The sequence below is a fragment of the Rousettus aegyptiacus genome, unplaced genomic scaffold (genome assembly GCF_014176215.1).
Source record: "Rousettus aegyptiacus isolate mRouAeg1 unplaced genomic scaffold, mRouAeg1.p scaffold_m13_p_14, whole genome shotgun sequence".
In the NCBI taxonomy this organism is placed as follows: domain Eukaryota; kingdom Metazoa; phylum Chordata; class Mammalia; order Chiroptera; family Pteropodidae; genus Rousettus; species Rousettus aegyptiacus.
Genome location: NW_023416289.1, coordinates 57,170,129 through 57,191,652, shown reverse-complemented (window position 1 = coordinate 57,191,652; position 21,524 = coordinate 57,170,129). Strand labels below are relative to the sequence as shown.

Here is a 21,524-nt window from a genome sequence, read left to right as displayed (position 1 = left end):
GGGTGGGGAGGCATCAGAAAGGAATGCAGGGGAGGGGGGAGGAGCCCCGAGGATAAACCCTGGGAAGGAGCAGGGCCGCCCGAGGCGTCCAAGTCAGAACGGTCCCCCCAAGATTTCCCTGGGTGCGCGGGCAGCACCCGCTGTCGCGGAACGTGGGTGACAGGAGGAGAAGAATGACTCAGAGTGGACGGACCTACGGGGGAAAATGAGCGGGTGGCAACGGGTCACGAGGGACGCGCGCTCTCGAGAGCTTCCGCTGGCCAGGCACTGCTTGTGCCAAGACTGGACGGCCTGCGGCTGCTCCGAACCGTCACAACCACCTCTGCAGCGGCCATGCTGGCTAGAATCCCCGCGTTAGAGATGAGCGAACTGAGGAAATAAGGCCGGGTAAACGATTCCAATTTCCTACCCCTAGTAAGTGATGGAGCCAGGTTGTCGGCTGTAGGATTCGGGGTGCACTTTGCTCTCAGGCTACCCCCCTGACAACAAGTCCGTGCCCCGATCCGACAATGGTGCAGGAAATTGATTTATCCTCAGCTGGGGGGTGATAGGCGGAGAATCGGCAAAGACCTGTCAGAGTGAGAAGAAATTAAGAATATAAAAGAGAACGAAGTGTATTTATTCTAAGGATGTTGATTTGGATGAAGCTTTCAAAGCGAAGGAATAAGGCAGGGACATCTGGGGAACAGCTCGCATGAACATGGCCTTGCTGGCTTCACCGACCCTGTGAGATAGAACGGGCTCAGAGCATCGTCTCCATTTTATGGATGCAGAAGCTGAGGCTCAAGTGCATAAGAGGCCGAGTTCAAGACTGAACGCAGGCCTACTAGCTCGAAATCCGATGCTGATGGGATGGTGGCCATGACTGGGCAAGGTGGCTCCAGCCCCACACTCAGGAGAGCAAAGCAAAGCAATATCCTTTGGCCCTCCACGGGCTGGAGGGCTGACTCAGGAAAAAAAATGCACGTCGAAGGTCAGGTGCGGGGCTGTGCCGATGCGGAGGGCATGGGCATTTTCAGGTGGGTCTCGGCTCGAGTTTTCAAGTTGGCAGAAGAGGAGAGAGAGCTGGGATTCGAGATACAAATCCCAGGAGGGAGCGAGGGCGGAAAAACAGAGAACAAAAGTCTGAGATGGAGGGAAACGCGGAAGGGACTTAAAAGTGATGTCTGAGCACAGAATGCCTGGCATGGGATCTGGGGAGGAAAAAGATGTGGAAAGAATGTCGGAAATGTAAAAGGAGGGAAGTGGAGAAGAGAGTGAGCACGTGGACGAGTCGGAAGTTGTCCTCAGAAACTGGAAAGGTTGCCTAGAATCTGGGAAAAAACAGATCGCTGTGTAAAGGGGACGTAAAATTGAGGAGGGACAGAGAGGAAACACCTGTGGGAAGAAGGGTGTGGGAGAAGTCAGAGCCGCACCTCGACCAGGAGATGCGGGCAGATTGATGGCCAATATCACGATGAGAAAAGAAAATAACATCGATAAGTTTCAGCCAAAAAAAAAAAAAAAAAAAAAAAAAGAAGGAACGGGAAAAGGAAAGACAGAACACAACCCAAAAAACAACCAAAAAAAAAAAAATCCCACCCAATGTTCCTTTCAGAAGTTGCTAGAATCAGAAAAAAAAAAAAATGCTGAAGCATCAACTATCAGACGGATCCATCCTGAACATGTCTAATTCCAGCCACGCCTCTGTTTATTTTTAAGGACCATCTTTACTATTCTGCGGAACTATTTTGGCCCCTAAATTCTATCCTCCCAAATGAGAACGGGTTTTGAGTTTTGAATGGTGGGCGCTAATTCTTGCTGCTTGCACGCGCCTGCCCATGTGCGACCTCTTGTGAGGTCTGAGCTGGAATTCCAGGCTTTCTAGAATCTCCCCTAGGTGAGTATCACAGGATTTTGAATGTTGGCTTCAGAGATTCCTCCAGGAGTGAATACAGGAGCTCGGTGCACCTTGATGCTCTCACAGTTATTTTGACTGCCCGGGAGATTTTTTCTTGCTTACTTCCTTGGTTCTTAGCTTCCATTCAGAAAGCAGAATTTTCCAGCTAATCGACCTCCGAATAGTTGAAGCATGATTGTGTTATTGCTACTAATATTGGCATTGGATAAAAGCGACAGAATCGGCCTGTGGATTGCACGCCGCAGAGGTCCTTTAAAGAAACAGTTAATCCAGAGATTAGGCTGCATATTTTGAGGGCTGTTTTCAAATCTGTGTTGTGCGCACATGCTCATTTCATGTCGGTAACAGTAGCAAGCATATTGTCTGTCAAATGACAGTGAGCCATAGTATGAGAAGTACATGACAACCTACTGTTGAGGTCGAAAAGGCCAGGAATTCAGCCAGGATCAAACACACTCTTCTTTTCTTTCTACAACTCCGCGAGGCAAGAGTATAAACTCAGGGCGGAGTTTACACCGTTTTCCGCAAGTGAATTTGGTGGAGGCATCTCAATGGGGATGTTTTTGTGGCTTTCTCTTTATGCATCTTTTTATAATAAACCACAGACCCAGAATTTAAACAGCGCAGAAATTAAAGATGGCCTCTTGCTGTGAAGTTAGTGTCTATCATCAAATACATTCTTATCTGTAGTCTCAGTGGTTATACCTGAGCTGTCTCTTTGGGCGAGTCTAAGACAAGGGCCCCTTAGGGTCCAAATAGTTGCATCAAGGAAAATAAAAGTTAACACAAAAATGATTTCCAGGTGAAGGCAAATAATAGAGCCACTTCGTACTGCATTTAAGGTGGTTTGTCTCATACTGGGACATACTCTCCCATTTTATTATGGAAATTCTTATTTCGAAAAGTAAAAGTCACTATGAAGAATTTTAAATGCAAAAGTTGAAAGAATCAGGCAGTGAACATCCATACACTCACCATCTAGACTTCACAGCGAACACGGTACAATTTTTGCTCGATCCCGTATCTGTCTGTCCCTCTATCCGATCATCCAATCAGATTGCCTTTTCTGTTGTATTCCAAAATAACTTGCGGATATTCACCCCTAAATATTTGAGGCAGCTACAGTGTCCCGTGCAAATTGTAAGTGTGCTTTCTGATTTATTTTGGTAAATACATACAATTACGTAAGCCAAACAACTGCCAAAATCTGGACTATTTCCTCGCATCCATTTTAGCTAATCCCTGCCTCCTTCCCCCATAGACAATACCAATGCTGTTTTCTTTTCTTTTCTCTTTCTTTTCTTTCTCTTTTTCTTTCTTTCTTTCTGGGGGGGGAGGGGAGGGGCAGGGGAGGGGGGCGGGCGGGGGTCGGGAGGGAGGATGGGCGGGCGGCTGAGGGCGGGAGCGAGAGAGAAGGAAGGAGGACGGCAGGAGCGAAGGCGAGCCGGAGACGGAGGCAGGAGGAAACGGAAACGGAAGAAGGGAGCGAGGAGAAGGAAGGGAAGGAGGGGAAGGAGAAGGAGGCAGGAAGGAAGGAAGGATAGGCAAAGAGGACGAGAGTCGTTTTTCCTTCCTTTTCCTCCTCCTTCCTCTCCCTCTCTCCTTCCTTCCTTCCTTCCTCTCTCCTTCCTTCCTTCCTTCCTTCCTTCCTTCCTTCCTTCCTTCCTTCCTTCCTTCCTTTTTTAACTATAGATTAGTTTGCCTGTTCTAGAATTTCACCAATATACAATTATACTATAAAAAGTGCTTTGGGCAAGGCTTTTTCATTCAGCGTAATGGTTTGTAGAGTCGTCGTGTTGTGTGTCTGGGTAGTTTCTTACTGTTCATTGCTCAGTAGTATTCCAGCACACGAATATACCCCTGGGCACTATTTTAAGAGGCAAAGAGAAGAATTTCTAGGATGATGAGAGGTTGGTGGAGGGAGGGGACTTGAGATAGTCACCATAAGAGAAGCACATTTGGGGAAGGACATGAGAACTCCCTTCGAATATTTGCAGTAGGGGTAAATGAACTTTTTAGTCATGGGCCGGACAATAAATATTTTAGGCTTTGCTGGGCCTTACGGTCTTTGTCGCAAGTAAATTCTGACCCTGCAGTAGCGTGAAAGCTATAGTCTATAGAGCTAGTTTCTCCAGCTCCACTCTCCACCTCTCCTCTGTCTAGACTTCCTGCAACCTATTTAACCCTTTCCCATTTCTACTGACTCATGAATACAATTAGAGGCATTCTAAGGATTCAATAAGTTAGCGTATAAAAAAATCCCCCCGAAAATGTTTACGATCACTACTTGATCCACTTGGCACAGCGTCGGGCACATGGTAGGTTTGAAATAAGCATTTCTCATTCTCATTATAGTTATCATCGTTATTATTATCACTTAGAGGCTGGGCAGGCACGTGCGAGATTTTGCTGAAGGAATTTCTACTTTTCACGGTAGGCTGAACTCATAGATGCTTAGATGCTTTCTTGTTCTGAACTAACGATCAGTGTTTTCTTCAGTTTAGTGCCTGAGGCCTCGACCCTGAGACTCGACTGTTGTTGAAAGTTGAGATGAAATAGCAGAATATTTTAGAAACTGATGTTAGCTAGCCTACGCGACAAGGCAAAGCCGGTTCTCTCTCTCTCTCTCTTTCTCTCTCTCTCTCTCTCTCTCTCTCTCTCCCTCTCTCTCTCCCTCTCTCCAATGTAAGGCCTGGTGTAGGTGCCCAGTGGTAGGCGATGCTTTAAGTTTTTCTCCCTATGAGAACAGGGGAGGAGGGAGGATCTTCGCTTTACAATGGGACATGATTTTTCCTGTGAGTTCTGTTCACCTACGGGGCAACGCTGAGGAGCTGGAGAGCGGCACGGTCGGGTCTGAGTGCCACGTGACTGCACCCCACACCTGTCGTGATTGCTGCTGCCTGTGGGGAGGAGGGGAATGGACGCGGGGTGACCCCTCGGGTCTCTGTGTGCACCTCCTCATTCCCTAGTTATAACTGCTGTCCCGCACTGTCGCCACCGTTGGCTTGGTCTCTGACATTGGAGCTTGCGAGTCCATTTATCTTTATTGGGACCTGGTTACTTCACCTCGTTTTCCTTTGCTAGACGGCTGGAACAATGGCCCCTGTGTCTCGGAGTGGTCAGTACGATACGGCCTCACAAAAGAGCCCTGGAAGACGCCATGGGACCATTAATGGCAACTTCTTCCTACTCCAGATGAGGAAACCAAGACTCAGATCAGACAGAGTCTCGGGAATGCTCCTGGCTTTTAGTCTGGTGCTCTTTTCATGATCTTGCATTAATCTTTACCTCTAAGCAAGATCTGATATTGGGGTACATGGCTGGGGGTATATGGACTTGAGCCCCACATTCATCCCTGAAATGTAGAATGTTGCCATTATTTCCACAAAAAGCGAAGCCATGACTAGAAAAATATTCTCTATTATACTGAACGTTCTCAAGTGACATTAGCGAATATTAAATATTAAAACCTAATCCATTTTTTAAGCACTGTTTGGGGATGCCTTTGTTATTTCATGTCCTGGAATCTCAAACGGCGGCATTGGCCACAGTCTTTCGGTAACTCTGATAAGCCTTGCTGAAGAGAAAGTGAAGCCACAGCATTTCGATGGATGTGGACACGTGACCAGCACATCACAGGGCGCAGAGCTGGGAGAGGCGCAGAGTGATGTCGAGAGGCCTTGACCGACACGGGATGGTCGGCTGAAAAAGGAAGTCAACGTCGAAGAGGAGGAGGAATAATGGAAAGGAAGAAATGGCGAGTAGTGGGGAAAAGGGAGGGGATGGGCCCCAGCAAACCCCCCAAGAAATTGGGAGGGAGGGGCGAGTGTGGACCCGTGGGGGGCGGGGCTCCTACCTTGGACAACAACAGGAAGAGGGGGTTCTCCCTACGGCCTCCCCTACTCACGCATCACTTCACAAAAACTTGCCAGCCATCTCACGCATTGTTCAAAGCACGAAAGGATTCGCCTTGACCGCAAGGTGGTTTACAGCACAGGAAGTCCCCAGATTGCACGTACACAATGTCGTGACAGTTGTTAATTTTAGGGGTAAGGATTCTGGCCTTCTGGAAGACTTTCTGGACTGCGGGGATTTAGCAGCTATCGCTTTGAATGCGGGCACATTCTGCTTTTCACGGCATCGTGTGAAATGACACATTCACGTGAACCGAATGGGTGATTGACCCAAATTGCTTTTTAAAAAATACTGTATCTATAAAGTTGGAAAACCAAATCTTATTCCCTTGGATAAGATACCTAGCTAATGACGGATTCATTTTTTTTTTTTTAATCTTTTGAGGAGAATAAAGAATCCTGCTTTAAAAACGAGTTGAAGGTCTAAAATTTGTTTATCACGTAGAGACTCCAAGGTCACTCATGTCTGTTAGAGGTATTCAGTGCAGGGTCTCTGACGGGTCTGCAAGAGACAGCCAATTAGATGTCTGTTTTTCCTTTCAAAGTCCCGCCTGTTTCCTTCGCCCTCTTCGAAACACCCTAAGCAGACATATATATCAGCAGGTCAAAGTCAAACAAAAACTAAAACCAAAAAAAAAAATAAAAAAAGTAAGGAAAAGAAAAACTTAGAACAGTGAGAGTTTTCTTTCATTATCCAAGAGTCGTGTGCATTTTAAATACTCGTCATTATCAAGGAGGAAAGTAAAGCCAGGGGTCTGATGAGAGGAGCTACAGGGTAGAATAATAGTCCATCTTGCACTTAGGCGGCAAAAGTGACCGAATGGAATAATTGATTGCCCACTGTGGAAGAAAGATGGCTTCGAAGCTGCAGAAGAAGTATTTGTTTAGAGAGGGGAGGATCAAGACGTTCTGGTATTTACTGTGGAAAAGGCAACAGCATAGGGCCTAGCTTTGAGAGGAGGAATGCATGGTTAAATTGGCTCAGCTTGTCCTTAGCAACCTGAACTCAGAGGCCACATTTTTTCCTCTCTAAGAAGCAAGTGGGAACTTGAAAAGTATGTAGCATGCCTTGTAAAGGGAGCAGTGAACTTTGCCCACGTCTGCAGCCAGTGCTGAAATCTGAACCCGTCAGAAGCTTCAGGACTGGTGGAATTTTTTTCCCCCTCCTTCCTTTTAAATCTCTGTCCGTCCAGCGTCTTTACAAAGTACCTTGGTCTGGAAAGCGGGATCCTCCTAAGAGAATCCATTCTCTAAGTAGGTCTGACGCCTTAAAGAAGGAAGTTGTAAAAACACAAATAAAACGTTACCTCCAACTGTATGATTATGATATTTAACCTCGTTTTATGTATCTGGAAGACCCACTAGAAAGATTTTTTTTTTTGGGGGGGAGGGGAGCACTCGTCTTTAAAGCTCACTTTCAACATTTCTGAGATGATCACTGGTTGGGAACACTTTTCCCTTATATCATTAGGGAGAGAGAGAGAAAAAAAAAATCGCAAAATGTTCAGGCTGCTGGCAGTACGAGTCTTTTTACAACAGCAAGTTACTTGGTAACTTGAGCTGTGTTCGTTCCTGAAATTCTTTCACATAATTGAAGATTAATTTGATTCCCTAGATTGTTGAGGGTTGTTGACAGTGGGGACCCGGGTGGGTGGAAATAGATTATTCAAATCACAAAGAAGTAGGTGTGCCCTAAGTGACTGCTCCATTACTGCTCAGAAGTGTTTGCCATCACTACCAGAAGCGAGGTGAAGGTTCAGGGAGCAGGTGAACCTCAGAGAGAGCGAAATATTTTGTCAAGAGAGTTCTATGTATTAATGGCGCCTCTAGAATCCATTAACACCAAAACGAGCCACCTCACGGGCTCTGGCTTTCTCAAGTGTCTAATGTAAACAATACGAAAGTCAATAGTGGGGGACATTCCAAGACAGTATTAACACGATTGATTTATTGATGGTTGCACAACGGGAGGTTATCTTTTGTTAATTGACTCAGTAAATACGCTCACAGGCGGCAGGGGACGGGAGAAAGTAGCAGCTAGAGGGACAGGAGAGGCACCTGGATTGTAATTTTTTTCAACGCCCTGCCCCGTCTTGGTGAATTTCAAACACCACTTCCTCTGCCAAGCTCAAACACAGGTCAGCAAGGGATTCCGTCCCAGGACTTGGCATCTGTCCCCCGCGAGGGGAAGACTCGTAGGTCGCGTGGTCTTCTGAAACACTAAGTATTTTACCAAACTTCAGCTTCGGGAAGATTGAAAGCCTAGTGCAGGAGGTTGGGAGAAGAGAGAGACAGAGACGGAAGGAGAGAAAGAGAAGGTCTATCGGGCTTCTTTACAAATCTAGGCGCCGTGGGCAAGACGCATGTGCAGCGTGTGTGATACTTATAACTTCCGAGCAGTGAATGGATGGGTGACGGGAAGATACACCGTTTGCTGTTGTCAGTCATTTATGTCGCTAGCGCCTCTTCAGAAAGGCGACCATAATTTGGTAGCTCCTCCTGGGAGGGAAGGAGGAGGAAAAAAAAAAAAAAAAACTCACAACAAACAACCACTTTACAAATCCTGGGCTATTCCCAGGATCATATCGACGGGAGTGGGATCCCCCCGGACTATGGATAAGAACCATCTTGAACTTGTCTAGATGGAGTCATTGCTGGACTTTCAAATTTTCATTGGTTTAAAAATGTAACATTCAGTCTTCTGGAGCATTTAAAACACATCGAATTCTCACTGGCTTTCCCTGTTTCTTCTTAAGAATATATTTTTTGGTCTTTCTCTTCCCTCTGCCAGCTTCCTCCCATCTCGTCCAGATACTGGTTCGTACCTCCCTCCAGGGGAGTCCAGCGTAAATCAAGTATGTGGTAACACCTGTGCCAACGGGGCTTCCCTCTCGTCCCCTGAACCCGCCCCGGTCACCCTTTCGACCACCCGCCTTCCAGGCTTCTCTGTTTCTATACATAAACCCACCCCGGTCTCGCATTATCTTTGGCTCCAAAATATGGAGTCCACCATGTCTTGATCTCTACTTCCATCCTGTAAGTTTTCAAGTCTTAACAGATCTTGCTTCCTTTCTTTCTTCATCTGCTTCTTTTATTTACAGTTCATATACAACGGGCTTTGCCTCTCAACTATAAAAACTGGCCCGGGGGTTGGTGCATCTGCTCAGTTAGTGTCTGTTGAATGAACAATATCTTTGCCTACGACTGTATTTTTCTTCATTAGAATCATCTCTGATCGTATTATTTCCAGGTTCAGAAACTATCGGTAAGTAATGATCTCCTGAATTAAGTGTCAGCTATTTTTTTTTTTCGAAACACCCACAATTATTTTTTTGTTTGTTTCCTCTTCTACCAAACTCGGAAACATTCTATACTTATTCTACGATATTGCATAGTTTCCTGTAAATTCTTCATTTTTCCTTACCTCCATATCTTAGCTCATCCTTTCTTCAGCCAGAATGTTCAACCCTGGTTTCAAGTTCAATTTTTTTCCCCGTTCTTAAGGCTTGACTCGAGTGCCACCCCCTCCTCCAAGTAGCTATTTTTAGTTGTATCTGCCTATATTTCTTCACTTGACGTTTGGGAGACAGTGGCTAAATCTTACTTCTTTTTCTGTGCCTAGATTCTCGATGCCTCAAAAAACAGTAAGTGCATAGAATAGTATCATTGAAATGATACTGATTTTTATTTCTTTCTGAGTATTGCACAAGTTTTTTCTTTCGCTTTTGATTGCATGTTGCCGTTCAGCATCGTGTGTATGAGTGTGTGTGTGGTCTCACCGTTCGCAAACCCAATTAGCTACCTTAGTCTTGAAACGCGTATTTGCTAACCATTATTTTACAGCTATCTACCAGGTATGGGAGAAAAGCTCCTTCGGTGAGGACCCAGGCAGCCTGCTTTCCCTGCCCCTTTCAGTGCCTGAGAATTAGTTACACTTAAGTTCCACTGAGCCCAGAGTTAGCTGCCTGCAATTTGAGATGCAAACTCCAACACTGGGGGCCACGTTTTAGAAGCCCGTGGTCATCTGGGAGACAAAGGCACTCCTGTTTCCTTTTCTCGGTGGCAATTAAGACATCGGATTAATAGCATCTTTAAATTCTTGAACGATGCTTGCGTGGCTTGCGTTTGCGTTAACACAGAGAAAGACTCTCTGAGCCGTGAAGATCGCCCGAGAAATGAGAGAGACAGGCAGTGTGCGAATGGAGACCACTGGTGGGTTTTTCGGAGGGTGGCACGTGTCCTCTGCGGTGTGTTCTGGCTTTGGAGCTACTTAGCATGGAGCCTCGTGTGCTTTGCTGCAGAGAGGCCTCTGCTGGGTGAGGCGTCTCGTGTGTCGCAGGGCCTGGCAGTGTGGGAGGAGGGGCGACAGGGTGGGGGAGAGGGAGGTGTCTCGGTTCACGTGCTAGGTTCGCTTAATGAATGTCATGTTGTTGCTAATGGGTTTATCCACAATACCTATCCCTAACCTGGTCACCAAAATGGCATCCGTCCTACATGCCTCCTCCCGAATTCAATACCGTCTGCCTGGGATCCCGAGCAGAGGTCTGCTCTCCCAATTTTCTAAGTGGTAATCCTAGAATTATGTTGGCTCAGAAATAAATGAAGGCTTCGTGTACGGGACTCGAATTCCCCTACGAGGGTTGTAACTGAAACAAGGATTAAGTGCCGGGGCACAAAACCTCTCGAGCAACGGACGTGTCAATGGCTGAACGTTCTGTCACAGAAGGCCCTCGGTCTCTCTCTTTTCTAAAGCTCGAGATCAAGTCTGGGGAGGGAGTCAAAAGCGAGGCAATTTAGCTCCTTTAAAGGCTCGCGAGTTGGGAAGGATGAAGCTATATTTAGCTCTGTGACAGTCTCTCCAGGAAGCTGAAACAACCAGGCAATTAAATGGTAAATGGTGTGTGTGTGTGTGTGTGTGTGTGTGTGTGCGTGCGCGCTTGTGGGAGGCAGGCAAACTTGGGGAAATGATAATACAGGCCTTAAGAAAGAGTCTGTTCAGGAAAAAGTGACTAAACAGTTGCATAGTATCATGCGGATAAAACAGCCTACCTGTTACGCATTGCCAAGGTCTATTCTGAGTCGGTCTAGACAGGGCCTAAATTAGCGACTCACTTATGCCCCAGCCCTGCATGCCCCGCCCCCCATATAGTGCCAATAACATGAACCAATCTGTAACAGTATTACTACACGACCTGCCATTTATTGATCAACTACCATATACCAACACAATGCTTCCCTTCCGTTCCGTCATTTTGTCTTGACAACTGTGCTCTGAGAAGCAGGTGAGGGCAGGGTTTGACCCCCAGATCACACAGCCGCTGAGTGGTTAAGACAGATGTGAATCTCTTTCTCATTCCGATTCTATAGCCTGTACTGTTCCCTGCTGCCCTGCCACGTCACGGTTTTAAACTCACGTGTGAGAGCACTCTGACCTCCTTGGAGGAAGGCACGAAATACACACGTACGTACGCTATACAAATATATATATATAATTTACATCTACATCTACATTTTAAGTGGAGCGGTATCCTTAAAAAAGGAATAATGAGGGACTCTCATTTGCATTTTAATTTACATTCGGATCTCCTGGCACTGTTACTTGTACTCATTTTTTTAAAAAAATATCAGCTTCCTTTCTCTTATTCATGGCGCTCCCAGGACATTGTGCTATGGGCACAGGACTGCAGGGGTGGGACAGAGATTAGCGAGATGGAAACAAACCGGGAAAGCAAAGCTCTGGGGAGAACCGAGTGGCACCTAACTAGCTCTTGGTGGCCGTTTCTTCCCTTTCGTAGGGCAGACCCAAGGCCTGTTGAAGTTTCCATCTTTGAATCGAAACCCTGGGTTTATCAGGTAGAAGACGGTCAATAAGTCTAGGAGTAAATCATGGATGGACAGGGAAGTAAATAACAGGACTCAGTCTAAGCCAAGAGCTCTTCTAAGAGTCAAGTTTAAAATCCCAGGGCGTTTTAACCCAAGGCAATTTTCCTTTTTCACATCTGTCTTCTCATTGACATCGGATTGTATTCTGGAAGTTGGTCTGTAACTTTGGAAGATAAGTTCCTGTTCTTTCATAAACAAGCAGCCTACGAGTAAGAAGTCTATTTCCTTGAATGATATAGTTGTTAGTTCAACGCCATATATGAAGACGGAAGTCAATAATTGTTTGGAAAGTCAAAGTTAGAAATCAACATTTAGCTATGGAGGGCCTATCAAGGTTTTTCTCAAAGCGGACAGAGGAATGCTTTCAATCTTTGCGAACTTTTTTTTTTTTTTTTTTTTTTTGCCTACGTGGACAAGGTGACCTCTCTCTCAGGCCCTGTCGAGTTCTAAACATTTATGAATCTATAATTGCCAAACTTTCTTTCAGTTCTGGGCTGCTTCCTTGAGGGATGAAGATGGTCAAGGAAGCCGAAATCAGCAGTTGAGCCCAGATATTGTTGCAGATACCCCCAAAAGTGCCTTCTTCTTCCCGAATCAAAGACAAACGCCCTCGGATCTCCTTAAGTTTGAAGCGGATGAAGAAGGAAAAGATTATGAGCATCAAAAACGATGGTGGATGTAAAATCTAGGCTCAGGGGGATGGCCCTGCTGCCGCTCACCTGAAATTATTTAATTACCGGCAATTTCATGATTATCTGTGAAGGGGAGAGATGGAGAGGCAAACTCAGAGAGTAGAAGGGGAAAAATTGCATCGATTGGCCTGGGAATATTCCATATGATTCTCTCCCTGGAAATCTGCCTTCCTAATTATGTTTTGCTAAGCCCAATATTAAAAATGAGTTGTTTTCCCCAGAGGAACTCTGAAGTTCAACTACGGAGGGAGTTGGTTGAGAATCATGTCTATTGGAACATGGAAGATGAAACATCTTCTGGCATTAAGGTAGCAAAAAAAAAAAGGCCCCAAATTATTTTAATCTTAAAAAATAGCATAATTTTGAGCACCTTTCTAGCCTTCGCATATTGTCTGAAATGCCATAAACGTTGATAACAATTACGTACATTATTTTTACTTTGGTTTATGTGTTTTCACTGTGAGAATGTTACGTCTCTACTCCCAGCCCTTTTGGAAGCTAATATAGCAAATGGTGAACCAAATCTCTCAGACTCAAGCACATAATATGATCAGAAATATTTGTCGAATAAATAAATGTCCCTGCGTAAGAAGGCTCATGTGCTGTATCACTGAAGGAATAGGTTAGGCTAGATTTGAAATATTAGAATTAGGGGTGGCTTGGGAATCTATGGGACATTCATAGCGATTCTTAGGCTACATAGTTATTTGTCACAGGGGTTCCTTGACTTAGCTCCCTCCCTCCCTGCTCTAAATTTAAATTACTTCACATTCTGATGTTACTCGGGCATAGGCACACTCGAAAGTAGGCACAGTCCTCAAGTTGACAGCTCTGAAGCGACGCAAACCAAAAAGAAGTTCACCGATCGAGTTCGAATGAAATGACAAACACAACATTCAAATTAACGACATCGATTTTAACGTGATGGATGACGGTTTTGCTCATGGTAAGTTGTCACTTGTGGTATGCTGAAGATGGTCTGATCTTAGAATGCCTATGTTTCCATGGGACATTCATAGCGATTCTTCGAGTACTTTCCTCTACTTAAGCAACAGCAAAGCTTTAGTTCACACAACATACTGGGACATCCTTTGACCTTTGCTTGGCATAAATCCATAGTTTACTTACTGGGGCGTATCCAGGTTTCGTGGGGCCTGAATAGCATATGATTTTCAGGGACTTTTCTTTAAGGAAAACATAGTGAAAACAAATGCCTCTAGAGCTCCCCACCCCACCCCAAGGGCCTTGGAAGGGCCCCACAAACAAGAGACATCTTGAAGCTCAAGTTCAACTGCCATTATGTGAAACCCATTGCGTTCACAAATCGAGTCTTTCTCAATTGTTTCTTTTTTTCCCTTGTTGCCAGTAAAACTACACAACTGGGCAACAGTCAGAATCAGGAGTGACATTTTTTTTTTTTTTTAATTTTAAGGAGATCAACTTTAAATGAGACATTCGTGCTTTTAAGATTATTCTCAAAATAAAAACGGAATTACACAATTCTATTGATAACCCAGAGGCGGTTGAGAAATATATTTCTATTGACTCCTTTTCCCCTGATAAGTTCCTTGGAGGAGGGTTATGGGGAGAGAGTTTTAAGAGCCTTGCTGTACTTTTGCTGTGTTGGACTTAACAGTGGTTAACATTTGGGATGGAAATAGAGAGGCTAGCAGTCTCCCGGAATAACTTTTTCCGACCTGCTTGGCTTCTCAGAGCATGAGCTGTGAATACCACACCTGTGGGTTTATAGTCCCTGGGCTCCTTGTTTTGTCCAGCTTCTGGCCTGATGGCGAGGTTGGCTGCACCAGTGAACAGGCAGGGGCAAAGTGAACCTCAGGCCAGTATATGTCTGGGAGTCCGAGCGACAGAAACCAGACGTCAGGATCTGTCTCAGGGACAAGGGCTGTGACCAGGTTTGTTGTGAGTCGGAGCCTGGGAGCCATCAGACTGTAAACACAGGGGCTAAGGAGAGGCCACGCAAGAAATCGGGGTCAGGAAGAACCCAAGGCCAAGCCTTCGTCCAGCACGGAGGGCCGGGTATTAATATCATGACCAAGCAAGTCTCACGCTTTGCCCTGGAGCTCTTCCTGCCTCCCTTACCTGGCAGCACTCATGCCTACAGACTGTTCGAGGCTCACAGATGTTGGGTCTGAAACCCCCGGACGAGGAGAGGAAATGGGTGTGGCCCTTTCTGATTCGAGGGGATTCTGAAATTATTTTTACGAGGGCCGACAGGAGAATAAAATATAGCAGCCAAGAACATCTCCTGCCCCAAGGTCTCTTCTATTACCAGAGAATCTTCTGAGAAATCCTTACAGAAGAGAGGCGACAGGGTGTCGGTACCCAGAACACACATTCTGAAAGAGCCTAGTTCCAGTTGTCTTAGAAAATTTGGGGACTCGTCATAAATACCCCTAACTTTCTATCTCTTTACCCTATGTGCTTACTGTAGAGTTCGAGCGAAATTACACATGTCTATGAAGGTGTTTTGTGACTGTACCAGGCATTATAATCTCATTTCTTTCCAATGGAGATGCTGGTTTTTCTCACCTGATAATTGTTCTCAGGTGAGATTATCTCATGTGAGAAACACTTTCTGTTTGGTTTCATTTCTCTTTTGTTCCCTTTACGTTTTCGTTTCTCTTTCTGGTGAGGAAAAAAAAAAAAAAACGATTCCACTGGAAATTTCATGTTAGAAAAAAAATACTTTTGGAGAAAGGGTTCTCAGATTTAAAAGAGAGCTTTTCTATTTTTAATACTCAGAGCTGTTTGAACTATTAAATAAACCACTTTATCTAATCAATTAGGCCTTTCATACAATACGTTCAGCTGGTGCCTGGGTAGAGCACACACCACCAGTTGGGTCTTATCAGTTATGACACAGGGAACGAATTAGCCACCTTTTCATTGCAAGAGTAGAGCTGTGGGCTCTTTCCTTTTTTCTGGACTATTTGGGGATTCTGAAAGTGTATGAAGTGCCCAGATTGTTCTGTTCAGGGAAACTTCTCTGAAATAGTTAGCAGGGTTCATCTGATGACATGAGCCCCCGCCAGTAATTTCCATGATGTCAAGGGCACGTCTGAGATTGAGCGGGGATTAAAGCCTACTGGCAGGGTCGACGCATTACAGTAAATGGACTCGACTTGGCAGGGTGCTCCTTGAGTTGGCACCTTTTCGCCAGCTAGCCATATACAATCCAGGGTTGTGCTTAGTTCTGCTGCTTTCACAGGGGCCTGAAGATCAGAAAGAAACGAGGTGGGAGGTTTAAGATGCTGGGAGGCGTGGGCAGACCTCTGAGAGAATAAACTCAAGACCAGCTTGCCGTTAGGAGTCACCAGGAGTCACCGAAAGATTACAACAGTAAGGACAAAGTTTTTTTGTTCTGTGTTTTTTCTTTTCCTCCAGAATGTTTCAAAAACGAACTTAGTTTCTGTTTACCTTCCTTCTGTTCACTCCCAAGCTTTCCAGATACGCCTATCTTTTAAACCCGTTTTAATCCCTCATCTGATTATCCACTCTTCTGTGAAAGGAGTCAGGTTTGCCCAGGAAAGTCACCGAATAAAGATGAGTTTATATTTTTAAAAAGGAAACAGCTGGATGGCAAAAGCCAGGGAGAGAGGCGGCTCTGGTTTCATTAGCGAAGGGAAGTTCGAGGGCCCAGGGAGAACTGGGCCGGCAGCCACGGCGGGGAGAAGAAAAGGAAACACACGATCATAAAGAACTAATCATGAAAAATGGAAAGTGAAGACGGGCCAAGAACAACAAGCAATAAATAGATTTGGAAAGGAGAAAGCGACGAGGAATGCAAAGCCTTGCTCAGGAAAGGGGCGGCGGGAGCATGTGGTTTCATGCGAAAAAAAAAAAATTAATAATTCTGAAAATCATTAAAAAGTCCTATGGAAAAATGTTTTAAGATGACTTTTCAGACTCTGGTTTTATTTCTTTTGTGTCATTTCCTAGCCCGTTTCAGTACATGGGGAAAAACATAAAATTAGAGAAAGAAACTTAATGTATCATGTGCCAGAGTGGTTGGTTTCTTTCCTTCCTATCACCTATCTATCATCTGTCTGTCTGTCTGTCTGTCTGTCTGTCTGTCTATCTATCTATCTATCTATCTATCTATCTATCATCTATCTAGCAATCTAGCTATCTATCATCTATCTATCTATCTATCTATCTATCTATCTATCTATCATCTATCTAGCAATCTAGCTATCTATCATCTATCTATCTATCGATCTATCATCTAATTATATATCTATCATCTATTATCTATTTAGCTATCATCTATTATCTATCATACCTATCTTTCTATTATCTATCATCTATCCATCTATTTATCTATCATCATCCTCATCCTCATTCTATCTATTTATCTATCAATCATCTATCCTTATTTAAAATTTAATTTCATCCTCATGGTAGAAAGGGAAGCGATTAGTTTGCAGATATGAGGTCAAAGACTATGTCGAAACCGGTAAATGTGTGGTTTCTAAGAGTAAGTCATAAACATTTTAGCCTAAATTAGAAATATATATTGTTACCTGTGTGGCGATCACCTACGTCTGTGTAATGAGGGAGTGAAGGCGTAGGACTCACAGGTGCATCACTAAATATTTTCAGATGAAATCAGCATGGATTTAAGAAGGGCCTAAGAGGAAAACCAGATCCTAGTCTGTCTTTCATCTTGAAAACTGTTCGACACGCTAAAATATACAAACATGGCCAGCAGTCCTGACAATCTTGGAGAGAAAGCATTTAAAAAGAAAATCTGAAGTTTTTACATCAGCTCCAGACTACACCTTTCCAAGGAAATGGTGCTGGTCTTTCATTTGGGGGATGCTTATTAGCTTTTTTTTCTTTTTAATTTAATTTTTAATAGCAGCATTTGTTTTAGGAGCGAGTGTGCTCGGCAGTGAGTTCTGCAATTAATCTCGGTAATGACACCACAGTTCACGGCTGGCAAAACAGGAGACTTTTGAAGAAACCTTTTTTTTTTTTTTTGGTGGTAGCTCTACTTGAGAAATAAGGCCAGGAAACTGGAAATACATGAAAAGTGCATGAAGACAGGATACAGGATTTCCTATGATTTTATGTTGCTCTTAATTAGGAAGCATGTTGGCAACAAATGCTAACATGTGTTGGGATGTTTAGTTGTAGCCAAATAAATGTTTTCTATTACAGCTCTGAACTCCATGCCTCGTCGGGACCCATGCTGTTCTGCTCATGGCTTACAACATCCCTTTGCAAGTCACCGCCAAGGGCCGATTTTCTGTTGTTGGCTCGCAGGGCGAAACTACTCTCTACCACATGTTATCCTGAAGGGCCCATCTTCGACTCAGAGTGGAAGTCAGAGGTGACAGAGCGGTGGCCTCTGATCTTGGAATCGCTTTGCTAGATGGTGACCAGTGAGTAGTCCTTAGGAAGCATGCCTAGCGTGACCCCAGAGTGGGAACTGGGCGTCGTCAAGGACCCCAAGCAGAATCCTTTGCAGGAATGTTTGTTTTTGCTTCGGTGGAGGAGTAGGGGTAGGAAGAAGATGGTAAGGGTTAAGGTGACCCAGGTAAGGCGGCTCCATTAGAGAAACATTTGCTCGTGTATGCGAGGAAGCAGGAACGAGTACGTTCAGTAAAAGCGTTGTTTGCAGCAGTTGAAACTTAGAAACGATCTACCTGTCCGTCTGGAAGGAACGGATAAATGCATGGTGGGGTAGAACACTCGAGAGCGGTTAAAAGGAATGAGTTAAGACTATTTGCAGCCACCGGGCTAGCTCTCAACAAATGTTAAAGAGAAAACGATCAAGTTTCAGAATACGCCCTACATCATGGCATTTACGTACAACAACAACAACAATGTTTTTGTTGATTTCCATGGGTTCATTTAAATGCGTGTAAGACTGTCCCAGAAATTCTGCACGGAGGAGCATCCGCCGTGGTTCTACCTCAGAGAAGTAAGGGAAGGAGACACGAATGATAACAATAGTATAAGATTTTTTAAGGGAAAGTACTCATGTCCTCCTTCTAAAGTTGAAAAGTAATCAAAAAAGGACAAAAGTGAATGATTATGAAGCTGGTTCCTGCAATTCAATATTGAAGCATGTTCTCTACACTCAGATCTTAGGCTGCGATCCGTCATGTATTTGGAAGTGACTGATAGATACACAGATTAATCTACCTGAAGCCTAGAAATTAAAAAAATTTTTTTTTTTTTTAAATTCTAGTTTTCACTGCTGGGCCTGAGAATTTTCCACACACTTCTGTCCATAGCTAAAATGACATGGGAATTCTGTGACACTTGCTTAGAAACCAACCTCATTTTTAATGTCAACGAATGGATGAAGTCCGGGTTCCAAGGCGACCCTGAGGTAATTCACTCACGACGCTGCGAACACAAGGCCCGGGACTCGCCAGCTCTGTCTCAGATTAGTGTCTTTACCCATGCTAGTCCCTCTTTCTGGAACATTCTACCTCCCAAGTTTTGCATGATCTCTTATGTGTCCCCTCTCCCGAGGCTCTCTCTGACCTCTACGTCATTCTTCCTCCTCTCTCTGTAAGTACTTACTTCTCTTTGTTCATCCATTTATTTTCTCTTTCCTCCTCTAGAATGTACATTTTAAGACAGAAGGGACTTTATTTTGTCTTCTCGGGTATGCCGCAGTGCCTAGGGACATAGAAGGTGCTCAATACATATCTGTTCACTGAACTAACAGGCCCATGTGTGTATATGTGTATGTGTGTGTGTGTGTGTGTCGAGGGGAGGGTTGTTAACTTGTTACACACCCAGGCGTAACATTTTCAAAACCTTGGCGATTAGTAAATCATTTTTCTGCATTTTATATTTAAAATTCCTGTTATTCTTAAAAAGAGTTAGCCATATGTCTAAATTGCCTTTTCCTTTTTCTCATAAACAATCCCATACAGGATATGTTAAAAAAAAATTAACGAGAAAGTGAGAATGTACAAAACGGCATTCATTTGGTGAAAGAGAATTTTTTTCTATATTCTTAGATGAAGATCTTTTACCCAATATACCAGATCTTTCATAAACCATGAAATGAAATGACTGACCATCAGAACTAATTTTGAGGAAAAATACTGTCATCTCCAAAGCAGTAAAATTCTCCATAAAACTGTATAAACTAATTACTGGGTTAAGTAAAATCACTGGACTATATCAGGACCTTCACATGTCTCCAGGGCAGACATAATACCATAATTCTCGAATGGTCTCTCTGGGAAGATACCGTCATGGGCAGGATGAAATCGGTGTAATAGTATCACTTAGTTTTGGTCCTGAGACTTGTAAAGAGGCCATTGGTGGCAGATCACACGTACAGGAGAGATGCCTGTTAATGTACTATGACATGAGGTGGCCCTTTGAGGTCTGTGGGTCGGAAGCTCAGTGGAACTTAAAATGGAGATGACATGCACATTTATTCCGCTCTGCCTTTAAATCTGCTCTAATGTTTCTTTCCACCCTCTTCGTCAAAGGAAGTAGAAAATATTTTTTGTATAGAGTGCTTTCTTTATTTTAGCTTATTAGATTCTGTCTCTGCATGTGGCTAACAAGACAATTGGAAAACCCACCGGAAGATGTGGAAGACTTCCTGTCCCTTTGAATAGTAAAACGCTGAAGATTTTGGGAAGGTGTGTTGATAATCAAGGGTAAATTATGGGGAGTGGATAAACTCATTGGACTCTTGAATGATTATTAGATAATTTTTTATACATTGGTACTTATAAATATGTTATATATGCTGTTATGTATTTTATATAAATTGATGATGTCACTTAGTCAAACCCCAATTTTATACTCAACATGGCGGACCATCATTCTGGATTATTATCAACGGCTTCCAAATATGTCTTTCTCATACTTTCTGAAGATAAAGACTTGCACCTTATCTGCTTTATTCCCCTGTGTCCAGTTTGTGGAATGAATAACCCTATCTGTAATCCTTTCACGAAATCTTTTCCTGGATGTATGCATCCAGAAAAATATCGTTCAGAAATATCGTTTCATTAGACATAAAAGTTGACTTCCTCACACTCTGCCCTAGTGATTTCTACCCTGGCTCAAGGCAAAGGGCGATGGGAACCAGATCTCTTAAGAGTGATGAGCTTCAGATCACAAGCGCAGAGCATGGCAAACAGGAGTGAGATTGGGAAGACGCGTTAACATGCACCCAAATAGCTTCGTGTCAGAAAAGGCACAATCTCCCCCTGCTCCAATTAAATTGGAAGGTAGTCTTTGTGCTGACCCAGTTCTTTCCTGTGTCTGGACCTGCCATTGGCTGGCTGGTCTCGTGTCCTGTTGGAATTGATAATGAGGTTCAAGAGAGAGGTATAGCCCTCACTACGCATGTCACCTCTATTTAGCACCTTTTCCAGGATGGCAGCCACTATTGTTTTATTACGTCCCCGATCAGCTGTCACTATTCATAAAGTAATCACTGCTGTTAACACGTCACGCCTCGAGCCATCTGCCACTTCACGGCACACGCTGAGCTGTTGGTTGCAAGCTAAGCAGGTGTTGCATACGGTAAAGGTGGGAGGTCATAACAGTGAAAGGGCACACGCCATGTCAAACGATGCTGTTTTTCGACATTTGATAGTGCAATGGGCAATGAATGAATGGTCTTTCTTCCTCAACTTGCATGATGATAAAAAAATATCACTTGAGATACTTAACTTTCGATATTGGTAGCATGTAGATTGTGAAAGCACCATTGCATGAAATTTGCAGTCAAGTCTAAAACCTTCTTGAACAAACTTTCTAGTTCATTATTTTCATCTGACGAGCATTTGTTGAGCACTTACTATGTGACATTGACCTATGGCTGGCCCAGTCAAAGCGTAAATCTGTGACTACTGGTTACATAATTATTTGCCAGGGGCAGGGATCCCGATAGGGTTTTCTAATGACTTAATAATTCAACAGTTAAAAAATTAATTGTTTGATATTTAGTTTGCATCAAAATGTTGTGGCTCAAATCGTTTAGGAGACTGGCTCCTCCAAGAGTCACATGTCTCTGTCCTGGGCTCAGAAGGAAAACAAAGATGATCATTCTCAGGTCTTCCCTTCGAGGCATTTATTCTCCACTGACGGTTTTAGAATTTCAACATAGAAAATGGC

The 21,524-nt window shown here is 44.0% G+C and overlaps 1 protein-coding gene and 1 long non-coding RNA gene across 2 annotated transcripts in view; one reads left to right on the top strand and one right to left on the bottom strand.

Moving 5' to 3' along the window:
• Positions 1–313: 313 nt before the first annotated feature.
• The window catches only part of LOC107509365, a 951,183-nt gene continuing 929,972 nt past the window's right edge, over positions 314–21,524 (bottom strand). The window contains exon 14 of the mRNA XM_036232014.1: positions 314–570. Coding sequence (XP_036087907.1) covers positions 472–570 — 99 coding nt within the window. The 3' untranslated portion in view covers positions 314–471. The remainder of the gene's footprint in view (positions 571–21,524) is intronic.
• On the top strand, positions 15,318–20,292 carry LOC107509366. The gene is made up of 3 exons (XR_001596524.2): positions 15,318–15,749; positions 17,574–17,797; positions 18,610–20,292. It is a non-coding gene; the product is annotated as an uncharacterized LOC107509366 (long non-coding RNA).